At 45.8% G+C, this 15,983-nt stretch overlaps 1 protein-coding gene across 3 annotated transcripts in view; it reads left to right on the top strand.

The window, feature by feature from the left end:
• Positions 1 to 15,983, top strand: part of LOC119799045 (glutamate receptor ionotropic, delta-1-like) — a 499,477-nt gene that overhangs the window by 467,695 nt on the left and 15,799 nt on the right. For all 3 annotated transcript variants that reach the window (XM_038308725.1, XM_038308724.1, XM_038308723.1), the window contains 4 exons: positions 139 to 481; positions 2,963 to 3,101; positions 13,068 to 13,263; positions 14,539 to 14,705. In XM_038308725.1, the coding sequence (XP_038164653.1) occupies positions 139 to 481; positions 2,963 to 3,101; positions 13,068 to 13,263; positions 14,539 to 14,705 (845 nt within the window). The remainder of the gene's footprint in view (positions 1 to 138; positions 482 to 2,962; positions 3,102 to 13,067; positions 13,264 to 14,538; positions 14,706 to 15,983) is intronic.

Below are 15,983 nucleotides of genomic sequence, written 5' to 3'. Positions count from 1 at the left end.
AATAAAGAACGTGGGGAATGTGGAGCTGTGTTGTAGCAATGAGATGTTCAGCACTGGTGTCTCTGCATATAAAAGCATAAAGCAGTTTGTCCAGATTAGACCATCCTTTTATTTTCTTTGCCACCTCTCCTCCTGCAGAGAGCCGACCTGGCGGTGTCAGCCATCACCATCACACCAGAGAGGGAAAACGTGGTCGACTTCAGCAAGCGTTACCTTGACTACAGCGTTGGCATCCTTCTGCGAAAGCCTGAGGAGAAGATCAACATCTTCTCCCTGTTCGCCCCCTTCGACCTGGCAGTATGGGCCTGCATTGCTGCTGCCATCCCAGTAGTGGGAGTCCTCATCTTCCTGCTCAACAGGCTGCAGGCTCTGCGCTCCTCTTCCTCCCAGAATGCACCACCAGGCCATCTTACTAATGAAGTGGGGTCCGGCACGCTGCACAGCGCCATCTGGATCGTTTATGGAGCGTTCGTTCAGCAAGGTAAGCAGGAAGACGCCTCTAAAGGAACTGAGCCGGTCTGAACCAGTCTGCTACTGGGACTCCACCAGTTCCACCATTTAGCACCCAATTAACGCTCGTCCAGATTCACAAACCTCCCACGCTCGTCCAGATCCTAAACCTCTCACGCTCGTCCAGATCCTAAACCTCTCACGCTCGTCCAGATCCTAAACCTCTCACGCTCGTCCAGATCCTAAACCTCTCACGCTCGTCCAGATTCAGAAACCTCTCACGCTCGTCCAGATCCTGAAACCTCTCACGCTCGTCCAGATTCAGAAACTTCCCACGCTCGTCCAGATCCTGAAACCTCCCACGCTCGTCCAGATCCTGAACCTCTCACGCTCGTCCAGATCCTGAACCTCTCACGCTCGTCCAGATCCTGAACCTCTCACGCTCGTCCAGATCCCGAAACCTCATGCTCGTCCAGATCCCGAAACCTCTCACGCTCGTCCAGATCCCGAAACCTCTCACGCTCGTCCAGATCCCGAAACCTCCCACGCTCGTCCGGATTCAGAAACCTCTCACGCTCGTCCAGATCCCGAAACCTCTCACGCTCGTCCAGATCCCGAAACCTCTCACGCTCGTCCAGATCCTGAAACCTCTCACGCTCGTCCAGATTCAGAAACCTCCCACGCTCGTTCAGATCCTAAACCTCTCACGCTCGTCCAGATCCCGAAACCTCTCACGCTCGTCCAGATTCAGAAACCTCCCACGCTCGTCCAGATCATGAAACCTCTCACGCTCGTCCAGATCCTAAACCTCTCACGCTCGTCCAGATCCTGAAACCTCACGCTCGTCCAGATCCCGAAACCTCTCACGCTCGTCCAGATCTTGAAACCTCTCACGCTCGTCCAGATTCAGAAACCTCCCACGCTCGTCCAGATCTTGAAACCTCTCACGCTCGTCCAGATTCAGAAACCTCCCACGCTCGTCCAGATCCTGAAACCTCCCACGCTCGTCCAGATTCAGAAACCTCCCACGCTCGTCCAGATCCTGAAACCTCCCACGCTCGTTCAGATCCTGAAACCTCCCACGCTCGTTCAGATCCTGAAACCTCCCACGCTCGTTCAGATCCTGAAACCTCCCACGCTCGTTCAGATCCTGAAACCTGTCACACTCGTTCAGATCCTGAAACCTCCCACGCTCGTCCAGATCCTGAAACCTCCCACGCTCGTTCAGATCCTGAAACCTCCCACGCTCGTCCAGATTCAGAAACTTCCCACGCTCGTCCAGATCCTGAAACCTCCCACGCTCGTTCAGATCCTGAAACCTCCCACGCTCGTCCAGATTCAGAAACTTCCCACGCTCGTCCAGATCCTGAAACCTCCCACGCTCGTCCAGATCCTGAACCTCTCACGCTCGTCCAGATCCTGAACCTCTCACGCTCGTCCAGATCCCGAAACCTCACGCTCGTCCAGATCCCGAAACCTCTCACGCTCGTCCAGATCCCGAAACCTCTCACGCTCGTCCAGATCCCGAAACCTCCCACGCTCGTCCAGATTCAGAAACCTCTCACGCTCGTCCAGATCCCGAAACCTCTCACGCTCGTCCAGATCCCGAAACCTCTCACGCTCGTCCAGATCCTGAAACCTCTCACGCTCGTCCAGATTCAGAAACCTCCCACGCTCGTCCAGATCCTAAACCTCTCACGCTCGTCCAGATCCCGAAACCTCTCATGCTCGTCCAGATCCTGAAACCTCTCACGCTCGTCCAGATTCAGAAACCTCCCACGCTCGTCCAGATCCTGAAACCTCTCACGCTCGTCCAGATCCTAAACCTCTCACGCTCGTCCAGATCCTGAAACCTCACGCTCGTCCAGATCCCGAAACCTCTCACGCTCGTCCAGATCTTGAAACCTCTCACGCTCGTCCAGATTCCGAAACCTCCCACGCTCGTCCAGATCCTGAAACCTCCCACGCTCGTCCAGATTCAGAAACCTCCCACGCTCGTCCAGATCCTGAAACCTCCCACGCTCGTTCAGATCCTGAAACCTCCCACGCTCGTTCAGATCCTGAAACCTCCCACGCTCGTTCAGATCCTGAAACCTCCCACGCTCGTTCAGATCCTGAAACCTGTCACACTCGTTCAGATCCTGAAACCTCCCACGCTCGTCCAGATCCTGAAACCTCCCACGCTCGTTCAGATCCTGAAACCTCCCACGCTCGTTTAGATCCTGAAACCTCCCACGCTCGTTCAGATCCTGAAACCTCCCACGCTCGTTCAGATCCTGAAACCTCTCACGCTCGTTCAGATCCTGAAACCTCCCACGCTCGTCCAGATCCTGAAACCTCCCACGCTCGTCCAGATCCTGAAACCTCTCACGCTCGTCCATATCCTGAAACCTCCCACACTCATCCAGATCCTGAAACCTCTCACGCTCATCCAGATCCTGAAACCTCTCACGCTCATCCAGATCCTGAAACCTCTCACGCTCATCCAGATCCTGACAATTTTTTTTTGCAGGAGGTGACAGCGTGGTTGGCTCGGTGGCTCTGAGGATCGTCATGGGCAGCTGGTGGCTCTTCACGCTCATCGTGTGTTCATCGTATACGGCCAACTTGGCAGCATACCTCACGGTTTCACGCATGGACCATGCCATACGGTAAATTTAAAATCTAGATTAAACCTGAGTGATCTTCTAGAACCACATTTTGTCTTCATCGTTTCAAGGGTCTGCTGTTCACACATCAGTGCTCATTATAGGCAGATGGAGGTTCTGGATGCAGAGCCATCATCCCTGTCATATTCTGCCGCTTGTAAAAGTATCACTTATAAAATCAGTGGAAAAAGGTGAGCAGTTCTAGTTGGTGTGAAGATCTCTTCTTCGTGTTAGATTTTTGTATTATGACACAAAACAGAAGGACCCAAAGAATATCCAGATACAGACTAGAATGACCAAAAACAAAACTTCAGGGTGGAACAGACGCTGCTCCTGACAGCTCCTGACACAGAAGTAGCCTGAAACCGCAGATCCAGATCTGAAACCGCAGATCCAGATCTGAAACCACAGATCCAGAATCTCTGCATGCCTGAACTCGAGCCGAGAAAAACATTGTTCGAATACCACTGTCTGTCTGCAGATGGGTCCTTATTGTGGTAAGAATAATCTGACATTACACAGGACAGAAGGACACAGTATTCAAGGTGAGAAAGACAGCGGAATAATTCAAAAGTGTTTATTAAAAACAAGGGCTGGTTTAGAATGGGCCACCACCCATTACTGGGAACTCTATTTTATCAGTTCAGTCCATCTCCATAGAACGAGGTAGGATCTAGCCAGCGGGCTGCCAAGGAGATGTGGCAGGTGCCGCCCAGTGTGACCAAGATGCTACAGTCCCAAAGGACAAGCAGGAGTCCAAGCCAGGTCAGGGATCCAGATCAGAACAGGTGGGCTAAGAGGTCCAGGAGTCCGGAGTCCGGAGCCCGTCAGGAATACCGATGAGAACAGGAACAGGCAGGTTCAAGGTTCCTTGAGTCCACAGATAGTTCGGGCAGAACATTCAGATGGGAACAGGCAAGCTCAGTAGTTTAAGAGGCAGAAGAGGTCAGAATATCAGGAACACTACGGAATGTAACAACCAAGACAGGTACAGGGCACGCCCAGTGGATAGAAGGCAGATTAGAGCAGGAATCAGAAACGCAATGGAACGCTAAAAACCGTCTCTTCACTGGCCCCCAATGAGCGCAACGGTTAGAGAGCTGCATCAATAATCTAGCCCCGATGTCTAGGACAGAGATGTATAAATAGAAGCAGCAGCAGGTAGATTACATGAGCAGTAATGAACAACCGAGCAGAGTTAGATGGGAAACAGGAGTGAGCAATTAGGCCAGGCATCAGTGCCAAGATCATGACATTGTGTTGTTTCAGGTTATTTTGCTCTTGAACTAAGCCGATAGATGGGTAACTAAATAAGCTTTGGAGAGTTTGCTACTGAATTGTTGCTCTAAGGATGAATGCTTTAAACCTCCTACTGCAGGTTGAAGTTTTGCTCAGTCACATCCGTGCAGGAGCAACCCGGGCCATGAACAACATTACTTAGACAACTTTTATCATTATTTTATACCATTAGAGAATAGTAAAAGGTTGTCAAAAGTTTAGGAAAAATAAAATAAAATGAATACAATGAAAAGTTTTCACTTTTACAAGAAAATATTTTGTTTTAACTGCTTCTGGTTTCCAGGTTCCTTTATTTTGATATTGGTTGTTTATTTTTATTTTCCCCTCTGAATAAAATCACATCTTCAATCAAAGGACATGTCATTGTTCCCAACAGTTGATTGGCTGCTGTGTGGACTCAGATGCATCCTGAAAGCTAGCCTGGCCTGAAGTAGGTTAGCAGTTCAGAGTATGTTACCATGGTTACTAGCCTAGCTAAGAATGGATCCAGCTTTGTGGATCCGCTCACACTGAGCCTGGTTCTGCTGGAGGTTTCTTCCTGTTCAAAGGGAGTTTTTCCTCTCCACTGTCGCTACAAGCATGCTTAGTGTGAGGGATTGCTGAAGAGTCAATGAGTCGATGCAATCAGCTGGTTTTCCTTAGATAGAAAACTTTGAATCAATCTGACTGGATGATCTGGTTTATCTGGATCTATAAAGTGACCTGAGATGACATGATGTGAATTGGAGCTGTAGAAATAAACTAAATAGAATTGAATTTAATTGGTACCATAAAGTCTTAGACTTAGACTTACACAGAGTGTATACAAAATGAAATTTAGTTTTGTACAGCTTTCATGACATTTCCATTTCTTAATCTCAGTCCACTTTAAGTTTGATTCCAAGTTGGACCGGCTGGTGGCCAATAGCAGAAGCCAACACTGCTTGGGTTTGAGGCAGAGATGGCAAAAGTACTCACTTTCCATACTTGAGTAAAAGTACAGATACTTGTGTTAAAAAATACTCTGGTAAAAGTGGAAGTACTGATTAAACTTCTTTACTCAAATAAAAGTAACAAAGTACAGGCTTGTAAATTTACTTAAAGTATAAAAGTAAAAGTAGAAACCACTTTTTTCATGCCGTTGCCTACATTTTAAATGGATGTCTGCCAATAGGACTAGATCTCCGTTGTGTTCATTTTCAATCATCTCGTCGTCCATGCTACTATGCTAACGCCACCGCCACCAAGCTGCAATGATTTGCCGCCAATGAATACCGCCGAATATGTCGATTCATCTTGTAGTGGTGCGTCAAATGCAACGTAGATTCCCATCCAATTAGATTGAATTTGGTATTGATGACGTGAAAAATAATAACAGTAACTTCATTGAAATGATTCAAAACTAAAGTAACGAGACAATTTTTTAAAATGTAAGGAGTAGAAAGTACAGATATTTGTGTAAAAATGTAAGGAGAAGAAGTAAAAAGTCGCCATAAAATTAAGTAGTAAAGTAAAAATATCAGAAAAATCTACTTGAGTACAGTAACGAAGTATTTGTACTTCGTTACTTCCCATCTCTGGTTTGAGGCCACATGATCAGACGCTCTCCCTAAGGATGCTTTCATCAGGCTCTCTGTGGCCTTCCTGTTCTTTGGTCAGCCTTTGTTGGACCTCGCTAAAGCCTGACCCAGGCAATGTCTTCGTCCTCGTCCCACCTGGGAAGGTTGCGGTTTTCATGGTTTCTCTCTTTCTGGATCCTGGTTCGCACAATAGTTTCCTGGAAGCCTAGAGGAACAGAAATGCTTTTATTGGCCAAAAGATGTTGGTGTTTTTCAGGATTCTTGTGTCGGTTGAGATATTTTAGTCTACTCTGTTATGTCAGACATATAAACAACCTAACTCATTTCAAAATGGCGGCGCCTGGACGCAGCGGCCTGATACGGCTCTCGACCATTCTATAAGATATGCCGTTCAGAACGTTACAAACCAGGCATTGATTCTGCATCTACAACCGCCGATTCCTGCTGGAGCTGCAGTCACAGAATGCTTTAAATACAGCCACCCTTGATTGGTTAAAAAGCTGTGGAGTGCTACAGACAGATGTTAACAAAACAGAGGGCTCACTGAGCAGGCCAGGCTGGAGGATGTGCCATACAGCGCAAGAGGGGAAGTGATTACTGCGAACGTGATGCTGGGACGACTCACCATCCGTCTTTAGACACAGTTTCTTTTTCTATTCTCATTTATTTATTTGTTGTTTTTTTTAAGTTGACAGCATTATCTTTTTTGACCCTAGCAGTTGTTTCTGAAATGGCAGCATTTGTCCGTGCAGTTTTTTTCTGTGTTTTCAGTTAGGGTTAGGATTATTTTGATGCTAACTATAGTAAAGACATATTTTTATAATCCTATAATATTAGTTTGTTATGTTAATATTTAAAATAATTTAGTTTTCGTTGGTATTAAATTAAACATGACCTTTAGTTAATGTTTACAGTCAGGGTTAAAAGTTAAAATTTGTTCTTGTTTTTCTCTAAATATCTATTTTATAATCAGCCAGTTGTTACAGCCCTGATAACTGATGCGATGCATTTTAAAACACTTCGTCTGGTTTAAATCTAGAATCTTAAAAAATTCTAAGATCTTTAAAAAAAGAGCACATTACTTTAGCTTGGGTTATAAAATGTATGTGAAATATTTTCAATACTTTCATAATCTGAACAAGTTTGGCCTCAGAAGGATCAGACTCCAGTGGTGGGAATTTTGTCAGTGTGCCGCTCAGTGGTGCATTAAATCCAGCATTTTGCTTTCCCCTTATCGCCTTTTTCACCCTGATAAAGCTGCAGAGGTGGAGCATCACGATCTCATTTTCTTCTGAGCATCATGACTCTCCAGCCTAATTCACAGTTCAGCCTGAGACACATTTTCCCTCACAGCTTTGCTCAACCCGAGGTCAGAGTGACTAAAGGCTGCTCGGCATTCATCAATGAACTACACGGCACGTTCAGAGCAGCGATTAGCTGATCTAAAGTCAGGTCTGTGCTTCTGCTGCAGGTCCTCTGCTGCCCAGGTGGTCAGGAGTAAAGAAACCCTCTGGTTGCCATTTAAAGAGAAACTGGGAAGCATCAGAAACTCTTTTGAAATGTTAGATCATACAACATTTCAAGGTTGTTTTTTTTCTTTAAGCGCTGCGCATGCTGCAGCCTGTTAAGTCGGCTCCACATTCTCCTTTCCTACCTTTTTTCTACCTTATAATGTTTTTCTAATAGTGAATTCTGTATCTGATATTCTAAATTTGCACAGAGGAAGCCAACTTCTGGAACTATAGTGTTAAGCTTTCTCATACTTTTGGCACTTTTTGATGCTGCAGTGGAAGAGCCCTTTTCCCGTGACTCCAAACGCCCTAGTATCTACAGACAGGACCGGATCCTCGGACTACGAGACTCTATGCGCAAACTCATCTGCACTGACAGGATTTTAGTGGAAAAAAGAGGAGGGGGGGGCTGGCGATGCATGAAGGAACAGATATCCTCCCTAGATGTGCAGCTACTCATGGTGAGAGCTGCATGTGAGCAGATCCACGGTGCAGTGACCAGGCTGCAGACACAGAACCCCCGCTCTCTCCTGCTCATAGCTCAGATCCTCCCTCCATTCCACCCTCCCCACACTCTGTACATCTCATGTAAAACAAAGGATAACAAAACCCTAGACCTCTTTTATGCAAACACCTCCACCCCCCCTCCCCCACTAGGAAGCTCGGATTGTACCCTTGCCTACCTGCTCACTCACTACACACCAGTGGTGAGAAGGACAATAGTGCAGAAGAAGTCAGTGAAAGTTTGGTCAGATGACTGAGAAACTGAAGGATTGTTTCACAAACATGGAGTGGAGCATGTTCCAATGCTTTCATGGTGATGACATCATCAGCCTGAGTGAATGTATCACTGACTAAGCGACCACCCCTGGGTGACTCCTGAGCTGAAAGTCCTCCTGAACCAGAAAAAAAGGGCTTTCAACTCCGGAGACATCTAATTAGAATATGAAGTCCAAACAAAACTTCCATTGACTGGTTGGAGTTTTGAAGTTTGTTTTGAGAGTGAAGTTTATCCTTCCTTCTAATATTTCTGTAAAGTCTAATATAGAAAAAAAGTTGAAGTCAACTCTTTCTTTGAATTTCAATAAAGTTAATAATGTAGGGCAATAATTCTATTATAAGGAGCCATAAAACATGGAAACACCATCTTCTAATCTGTAGGGAGGAACCACAGTTGATTCCTCTTGTCTTCTTCTGTCCTTTCTCTTTCATTTTGTGTCTTTGTAATTATTTTCTGTATTTCTTGAGTTACTCTCTTTTGCCCCCTTGTGTTGGTTTTCTTTCCTCTTGGCTCCCTTCTAGATAGTTCTATTCACACCTGCTCCATATCAGCTCATTAGCCCATCCTTTGTTCTGTTCCCCATTTATACACCACCTCTGCAGTTCCTCATTGCTGGTTTCTTGTTGCTTTGTTTCTTTCTCCTCTCTTTGCTCCCCACATGTTTCCCTGGTGTTTATTTGATTTTTTTGGTTTCCAGTATTTTGTATTTTCCTGGATTTTTGCCTGTGGGATCTTATAAAATCTGCAAACTAATCTCTGCCTCCTCATCCCTGTATTTGTGTCTTCTAAAACCTCCATACAAACCTTGACACCTCTTTCTGCTCCTTCAGCTGTGAATCCAAAGGTGAGGATGACACATTTCTCCTAGTGGACCAAAGTGGTTACTACTCCATTTAGACACTCCAAAGTTATTGGCATTGAATTATTTTTTACCATAAACATCCCAGCATAACTTCAGTGCTTTTCATTCAGTCTGATGTTTTTCAGCACAAAGCAACAGAATGAGCTGAGCCTTGGAGGGAAGTCAGAGAAGACTTGAATAGATTGTGTTTGTAGGAGTGAAGGACGGACCAATGAAATGCTCTGCAATGCTCTGAGACCAGAGAGAGAGACGGATTCAGAACTCAGATTGTTTCTTCAGAGAGAGAAGAAAACCTTTCTGAAGCTTGAATGCTTGGGTACATTTGTGACAGAATCCAGGTGCTCAGGTGCATCATTTATCTGCAGCATGTATAAAGAAAGTTATCACTCATTTTCCATCCGCTGCCTGTGCCGTGATGCACAGCTCCATCCTCTTCTCCTCCGAGGATCAAATCCAAGCAGACATTTTCATCAGCAAATGTTCGGTGAAGGACAAGCACAGCAGCCAGCACTGGGATGTAGAGATGTGAACGGCGCCGGATGATTCCAGCCGCCTCCTCTGACTGACAACTGTGGGAGCAATAGAAACACACATGGAGAATAAGATGCAGACCTGGATGGATCATCTGGTGGCTTCATTTAACCAAACATAAAGCAAGATGTTTCCTGTTCCTCAGAAGTAACTCCCTTTTAAAGACCTCTGTCTCAAACATCACTTTCCTGTTTTAGGCCCGTTGGGGTTCATCTGAGTTTGATAAATGTCAGAAGTTCAGGAAGAGGAGATTTCTACATGTTTTAGATGTTTTTAGTCGGGAGTTTGACCTGGGCCAAAGATTCTTGGGGTGCCCGGGGAGCAGTGTGGGGTTCAGGGACTTTCTCGGGGACCCAGAGCGGCAGTCTGTGAGACTGGGGCTTGAACTCAGAACCTCAAGATTACAAGCTCTATGCCCTAACCACAGTTCAATTCAGTTTATTTAATAGCGCCAATTCACAACAAATGTCATCTCAAGGCACTTTACAGTTCACCAGATCATCGACTCATTGACTGGAAGGCAATCCCTCACACTAAGCATGCTTGTGGCGACAGTGGAGAAGAAAAACTCCCTTTGAACAGGAAGAAACCTCCAGCAGAACCAGGCTCAGTGTGAGCGGCCATCTGCTGAGGCCCACTGGGATTCAAGGAGACAGAAGCAGACATAGAAAAAGAAGCATAGATACAAAAGGCAACTGTCAACCAGCTCCACAGGCGGCCCCGTCCAGGAAACACACAGCCAGGCAGACGAGCTCCGAGCCAGCTCCCATGTCAGAGGATGAAGAGAGCACATCCAGTTAGTCACAGTCAGAGAAACAGGACTACACTGGAAAACAGGCCAAGCTCCAACATCTAGAAACAAAGGTGTTGATGGCAGCAGCACAGCTGATATTTCTCTCCAGGATGGAGTCACAGCCAAACAGGAACAGACCAGATGAAGCTACTATGAGAAAAAGCAGAGAGAGCAGAACGTTAGAGATTGAACTAACAGATTCTGCAGAGTGGGAGAATAGAGATAGAATGAAGCAGAATGATGAAAAAGGGGTCCCTATGTCCTCCAGCAGTCTAAGCCTATAGCAGCAGAACTATAGAAATAGATCAGGATAACCTGAGCCACTCTAACTAGAAGCTTTATCAAAAAGGAAAGTTTTAAGCCTAGCCTTAAAAGTAGACAGGGTGTCTGCCTCACGGACTAAAACTGGTAGTTGGTTCCACAGGAGAGGAGCCTGAGAACTAAAAGATCTGCCTCCCATTCTACTTTTAGAAATTCTAGGAACCACTAGTAAACCTGCAGATTGAGAGCGAAGTGCTCTGTTAGGAACATAAGGAACAATCAGATCTCTGATATCAGATGGAGCTTGGCCATTTAAGGCTTTATATGTGAGAAGGAGGATTTTAAATTCTATTCTGGATTTAACAGGAAGCCAATGAAGAGAAGCCAGGATAGGAGAGATATGATCTCTCTTTTTCATTTTCATCAGAACTCTGGCTGCAGCATTTTGGATCAGCTGAAGGCTTCTAACTACAGTTTGTGGACTTCCTGATAGTAAAGAATTACAATAGTCCAGCCTTGAAGTAACAAATGCATGGACTAGTTTCTCAGCATCACCCCTGGACAGGAGATTGCTCATTTTTGCAATATTCCTCAGATGAAAGAAGGAAATTCTAGAAACCTCTTTGATCTGGGATTTAAATGACAGGTCCTGATCAAAAATAACACCAAGATTTTTTACTTTATTGTCTGAAGTCAGTTTAATCCCCTCCAAATGAAGTCACAAGGCCGCCACATCCCGTTAACACCTTCAGAGCCTTTCTATGGAAATGAGTCTGGAGCTTTCTGCTGCATGCCAGCAGTTCCTTTGCCTTCTTTAATGATACTAGTGGGACGCTTTCAGTCACCGTGTTCAAGCTTTGACCACATCCAGTCCCTCCAGCAGAAAAGCACCTTCACGCCGTAATGCTGCCACATTTAATTAGCTTTGACTCGTCCCAGTCCATAATGACAGCAATTCAACTGGTAAACATTTGGTCTCATCAACACTGATAGCCTTTCACTGGTGATAAGTTCTGATGGATTCCAGCTGATGAAATATCCATTTTTATGTCTGTCCCACTATCTGCTTTGAGGGGAGAAAACATGCAGCAAAGATCCACGGATCTGGGACCAAAAGCAGGACGGCTTCCTGCCCACCAACATGCCTCAGCTTTTACTTTCTCACAGTTTGGACCTGAAATAAGACTTTATTCACATAACTAAATTCTTTTTTCTACCTTTAGCCTTCAAATAAACAAAGGAAACACAAAACTGCCTGAAAAACATAATTTCCTGTCTTTTACAGACTTTGGTCACATTGCTTTCAACATGTCTTACTGTTATTAGTTTACATTTCAAACTTAGGTTTTGTTTATTATTTATTTCCCCAAATGGTTTGTTTTGTAATTGAGTTTCAGAATTTAAAGTGTAATGTTAAAGATGGGTTTTTATAATAACTGAACTTAAGTGAGGAAAAACTATTTAAAAATAAGTAAAAATTTATTATATCAGGTGTATTTACCCTTAATTTAAGTAGGTAAATGTGATTTTGCCACTGGAGTGAGTATTTTTACTCGTAAATTAAGATAATTAGATAAAATGCACTTAAAATAAGACAATGCAATATTGTTTTCTTATTTTAAGTGTAAATTGTCTTGTTCCTTTAGCAAAATGTCTCTTTTCCCTCTTCAATCCAAGAGCAAAACTTATTTTATGTAACACCTCCCCTCGGGGAGCAGTGGGCCGCCATTGTGCGGCGCCCGGGGAGCAGTGTGGGGTTAAGGGTCCTTTTCAGGGACCCAGAGTGGCAGTCTGTGGGGATCGAACCGGATATTTGCAACTTTCTCAGAGCGCAGATCGCCGCTCTGACCTCTAGGCCAACACTCCCCTTCATGTTTTTTAGAAAGAAACTAAACATTTTAATCAGATGAACAGAGACTAACGTTTAGAGCTACAGGTGGGGATTCACTTCCCTGTGAAAACCCTGAGTCTTTGTCCAGCTGTGGATCCGAATGAATTGTTTTCCTCATAAGATAAACGAGCCTTGGTGTCACAAAGCGGTTACACCCCTGGAAACAGGAAGCTCCTAATAAATAGTTCCCAGATATCCTGAAAGTTTTTATATTAAACTCTAAATTTAAAAAAGCCTTCAGCATAATTTATCTGACAAAAAGTTCCAGCCTTGTGGCAAAATTAAAGAATTCAGTGTTAATTTAGGGGAAAATGTATTTTCACCTAGAAATAAATTCCCATAGATTTCAACCTGCAGTAAAAGATGAACATAAATGATTCCGTTTGTCAACCGGGAAGCTGATATGCTGTAAATGTCCTTACCTGGTTAACTGCTGTCAAAAGAAAAAAAACATGAAATGACTTTATTTTCTCTGCTGCAGGTCCTTCCAGGACTTGGCGAGGCAGATTGAGGTGGACTATGGCACAGTAAGAGACTCTGCTGTCTACGACTACTTCAGGAACAAAGGCACCAACCCTCTGGAGCAGGACAGCACGTACGCAGAGCTGTGGAGAACCATCAGCAAGAATGACGGCTTGGACTACTCTGTGTCCAGCCCCTCCGAAGGCATCCGCAAGGTCTGAGGAAACCCTCTGCTGTAACATTCTCACGCTTTAGAAACAGTTCTTATCTGCAGCACGAAATAAACACGTTCTTTGTCCATGATCCTGGATTTTCTCCTTAGCTTTTGTGTGTGGTTTGTCGGCTGTAACTTATACAAAATGCATTATTTAAAGCACTGAACCATAGAGGCACCAGTGGATCCTGATCAAAGAAATAAAAATGGTTGGTCCATTATTCCACTTTCCTTTTGCAGATTTAGGACAGATTTTCAGGGACGGATTGTCCCGCCTGAGCTTTGGATCTCTGCAGCTTCTCCAGAGATTTGGTGACCCTCTTTAATTGATGGTCACTATCAGGCTGCTTATTAGAGTGTTTGGACTGAGGAGCTGCCGAAGTGCTGGAACTTTCTGGAAACACAACCACTCAGTCATAAAGACAAAAAAACAAATACACTTCCTCTGTTTATCTACTAGCTAATTACCAGTGCAGTGAAACAATGCACCAATTAAACAGACCGCACCCTGAGTGTGTGTGTGTGTGTGTGTGTTAAAGCGGGACTATTATGGATTATTTTGTTCATAGATCTCCCTAAAAGCTGACCACCAATTGTTTCTGAGACTAATGGGCTTTGAAGGCGTCCATTATTCAGCCGTTTGCATGATAAACGTCCCCCTGGATCTGCTGACGTTTCCACCCAAAGGCCTTTCATCTGTTTTACAGACCGCTTGGATCCTCCGCTCCTCTTACTTACTGCCTCTGTCGATTCAGATGCATTTTACATGAGCTGAAGAGGCTTTACAGTTAAAAACGAAGCAACAAATCCTCTGCAAAGACAGCAGCCATGTGAATAGCAGTTCAGGCTAACAATGGACCCAAACGACCCGCTTGTCGGTTTCAATCTGCATGTTTCCAAGCAATACAAGGCCTTGTCTGTATAAAGACTCAAACTCACTGCAGATCCAGACCTTTGAATTGAGAAAGCTTCCTGGAGGGGAAGTGAAATGTCTTCAAACCTTGGAAACCAAGTCTTTTAAGGAATGACTATGACCTGGATGACTGAGAATCTTCAGCAGCATCTTAATTAGACAAAAACATCAGTTCTGACGCGCAACAGGTAGCAAATACCAGGGTGTGATAAACACACACATCTTCAATGATAATTATGCTAACATGGCAGAAATCTGGACCAAATGTTGCAGAAATCTGGACCAAATGTTGCAGAAATGTGGAAATAATATTTCCTTTTCTCATTGTTTTAGCATCATGTTCTCCCATCCGTTTTCCTACAGGCAAAGAAGAGCCCCTACGCCTTCCTGTGGGACATGGCAGTGCTGGAGTATGCAGCGTTGACAGACGATGACTGTGCTGTCACCGTGTCAGGAAACAGCATGAGCAGCAAAGGCTACGGCATCGCCATGCAGCACGGCAGCCCCTACAGAGACCTCTTCTCTCAGAAGTAAGTGAGAACAAGTTATGCTGAGGAGATCACTGATGTAGACTCTTTCAACATACAGGATGAATTGATGAGTGACACTGGACCAGGACACCCCCCGTCAGCTTCAGGTGCACTCTGAATATTAGCAGTTTTAATAGAAACTTGATGCTAGATGAAAGAAAAAATAAATCTTTATCAGCATATCTTATTGAGTTTGTCAGATCCTCTCTAAATTACTGAATCAAAATCATTCATTGGTTGATTCTGAGCATGATGAAATGTTACAGAAGCTAACTCCCCAGTAGCCAGAGGCCCTCTAGTGGCCACAGACTCCCCAGTGGCCACACACCCCCTAGTGGCCACAGACTCCTAAGTGGACAGAGGCCCTCTAGTGGACAGAGGCCCCCTAGTGGCCACAGACTCCCCAGTGGCCAGAGGCCCCCTAGTGGCCACAGACTCCCCAGTGGCCACACACCCCCTAGTGGCCACAGACTCCTAAGTGGACAGAGGCCCCCTAGTGGCCACAGACTCCCCAGTGGCCACACACCCCCTAGTGGCCACAGACTCCCCAGTGGACAGAGGCCCCCTAGTGGCCACAGACTCCCCAGTGGCCAGAGGCCCCCTAGTGGCCACAGACTCCCCAGTGGCCAGAGGCCCCCTAGTGGCCACAGACTCCCCAGTGGACAGAGGCCCCCTAGTGGCCACAGACTCCCCAGTGGCCAGAGGCCCCCTAGTGGCCACAGACTCCCCAGTGGCCAGAGGCCCCCTAGTGGCCACAGACTCCCCAGTGGCCACACACCCCCTAGTGGCCACAGACTCCCCAGTGGACAGAGGCCCCCTAGTGGCCACAGACTCCCCAGTGGCCAGAGGCCCCCTAGTGGCCACAGACTCCCCAGTGGCCAGAGGCCCCCTAGTGGCCACAGACCCCTAGTGGCCACAGACTCCCCAGTGGCCAGAGGCCCCCTAGTGGCCACAGACCCCTAGTGGCCACAGACTCCCCAGTGGCCAGAGGCCCCCTAGTGGCCACAGACCCCTAGTGGCCACAGACTCCCCAGTGGCCAGAGGCCCCCTAGTGGCCACTAGTCTGCTGGAAAAGATCATGCTTGATAACAGCTGAAACGTTTACTAAAGTCAGCAATGCAACATGAATACACATGGGTTTTGTTATTGTGCAGTTTGGGTGGGGTCAGCATGAACTATAGAAACCCGATCAAGTGTTGAGCCAGCAATATTTGGTATGCTGGTTGACACGATGAAGCAACTATCACAGAGAAACATTGCCACAGAGAAAATATCACC

Source organism: Cyprinodon tularosa, unplaced genomic scaffold (genome assembly GCF_016077235.1).
Source record: "Cyprinodon tularosa strain WSP-4 unplaced genomic scaffold, ASM1607723v1 ctg645, whole genome shotgun sequence".
Lineage (NCBI taxonomy): Eukaryota > Metazoa > Chordata > Actinopteri > Cyprinodontiformes > Cyprinodontidae > Cyprinodon > Cyprinodon tularosa.
This window is presented reverse-complemented; position numbering and strand designations above follow the sequence as displayed.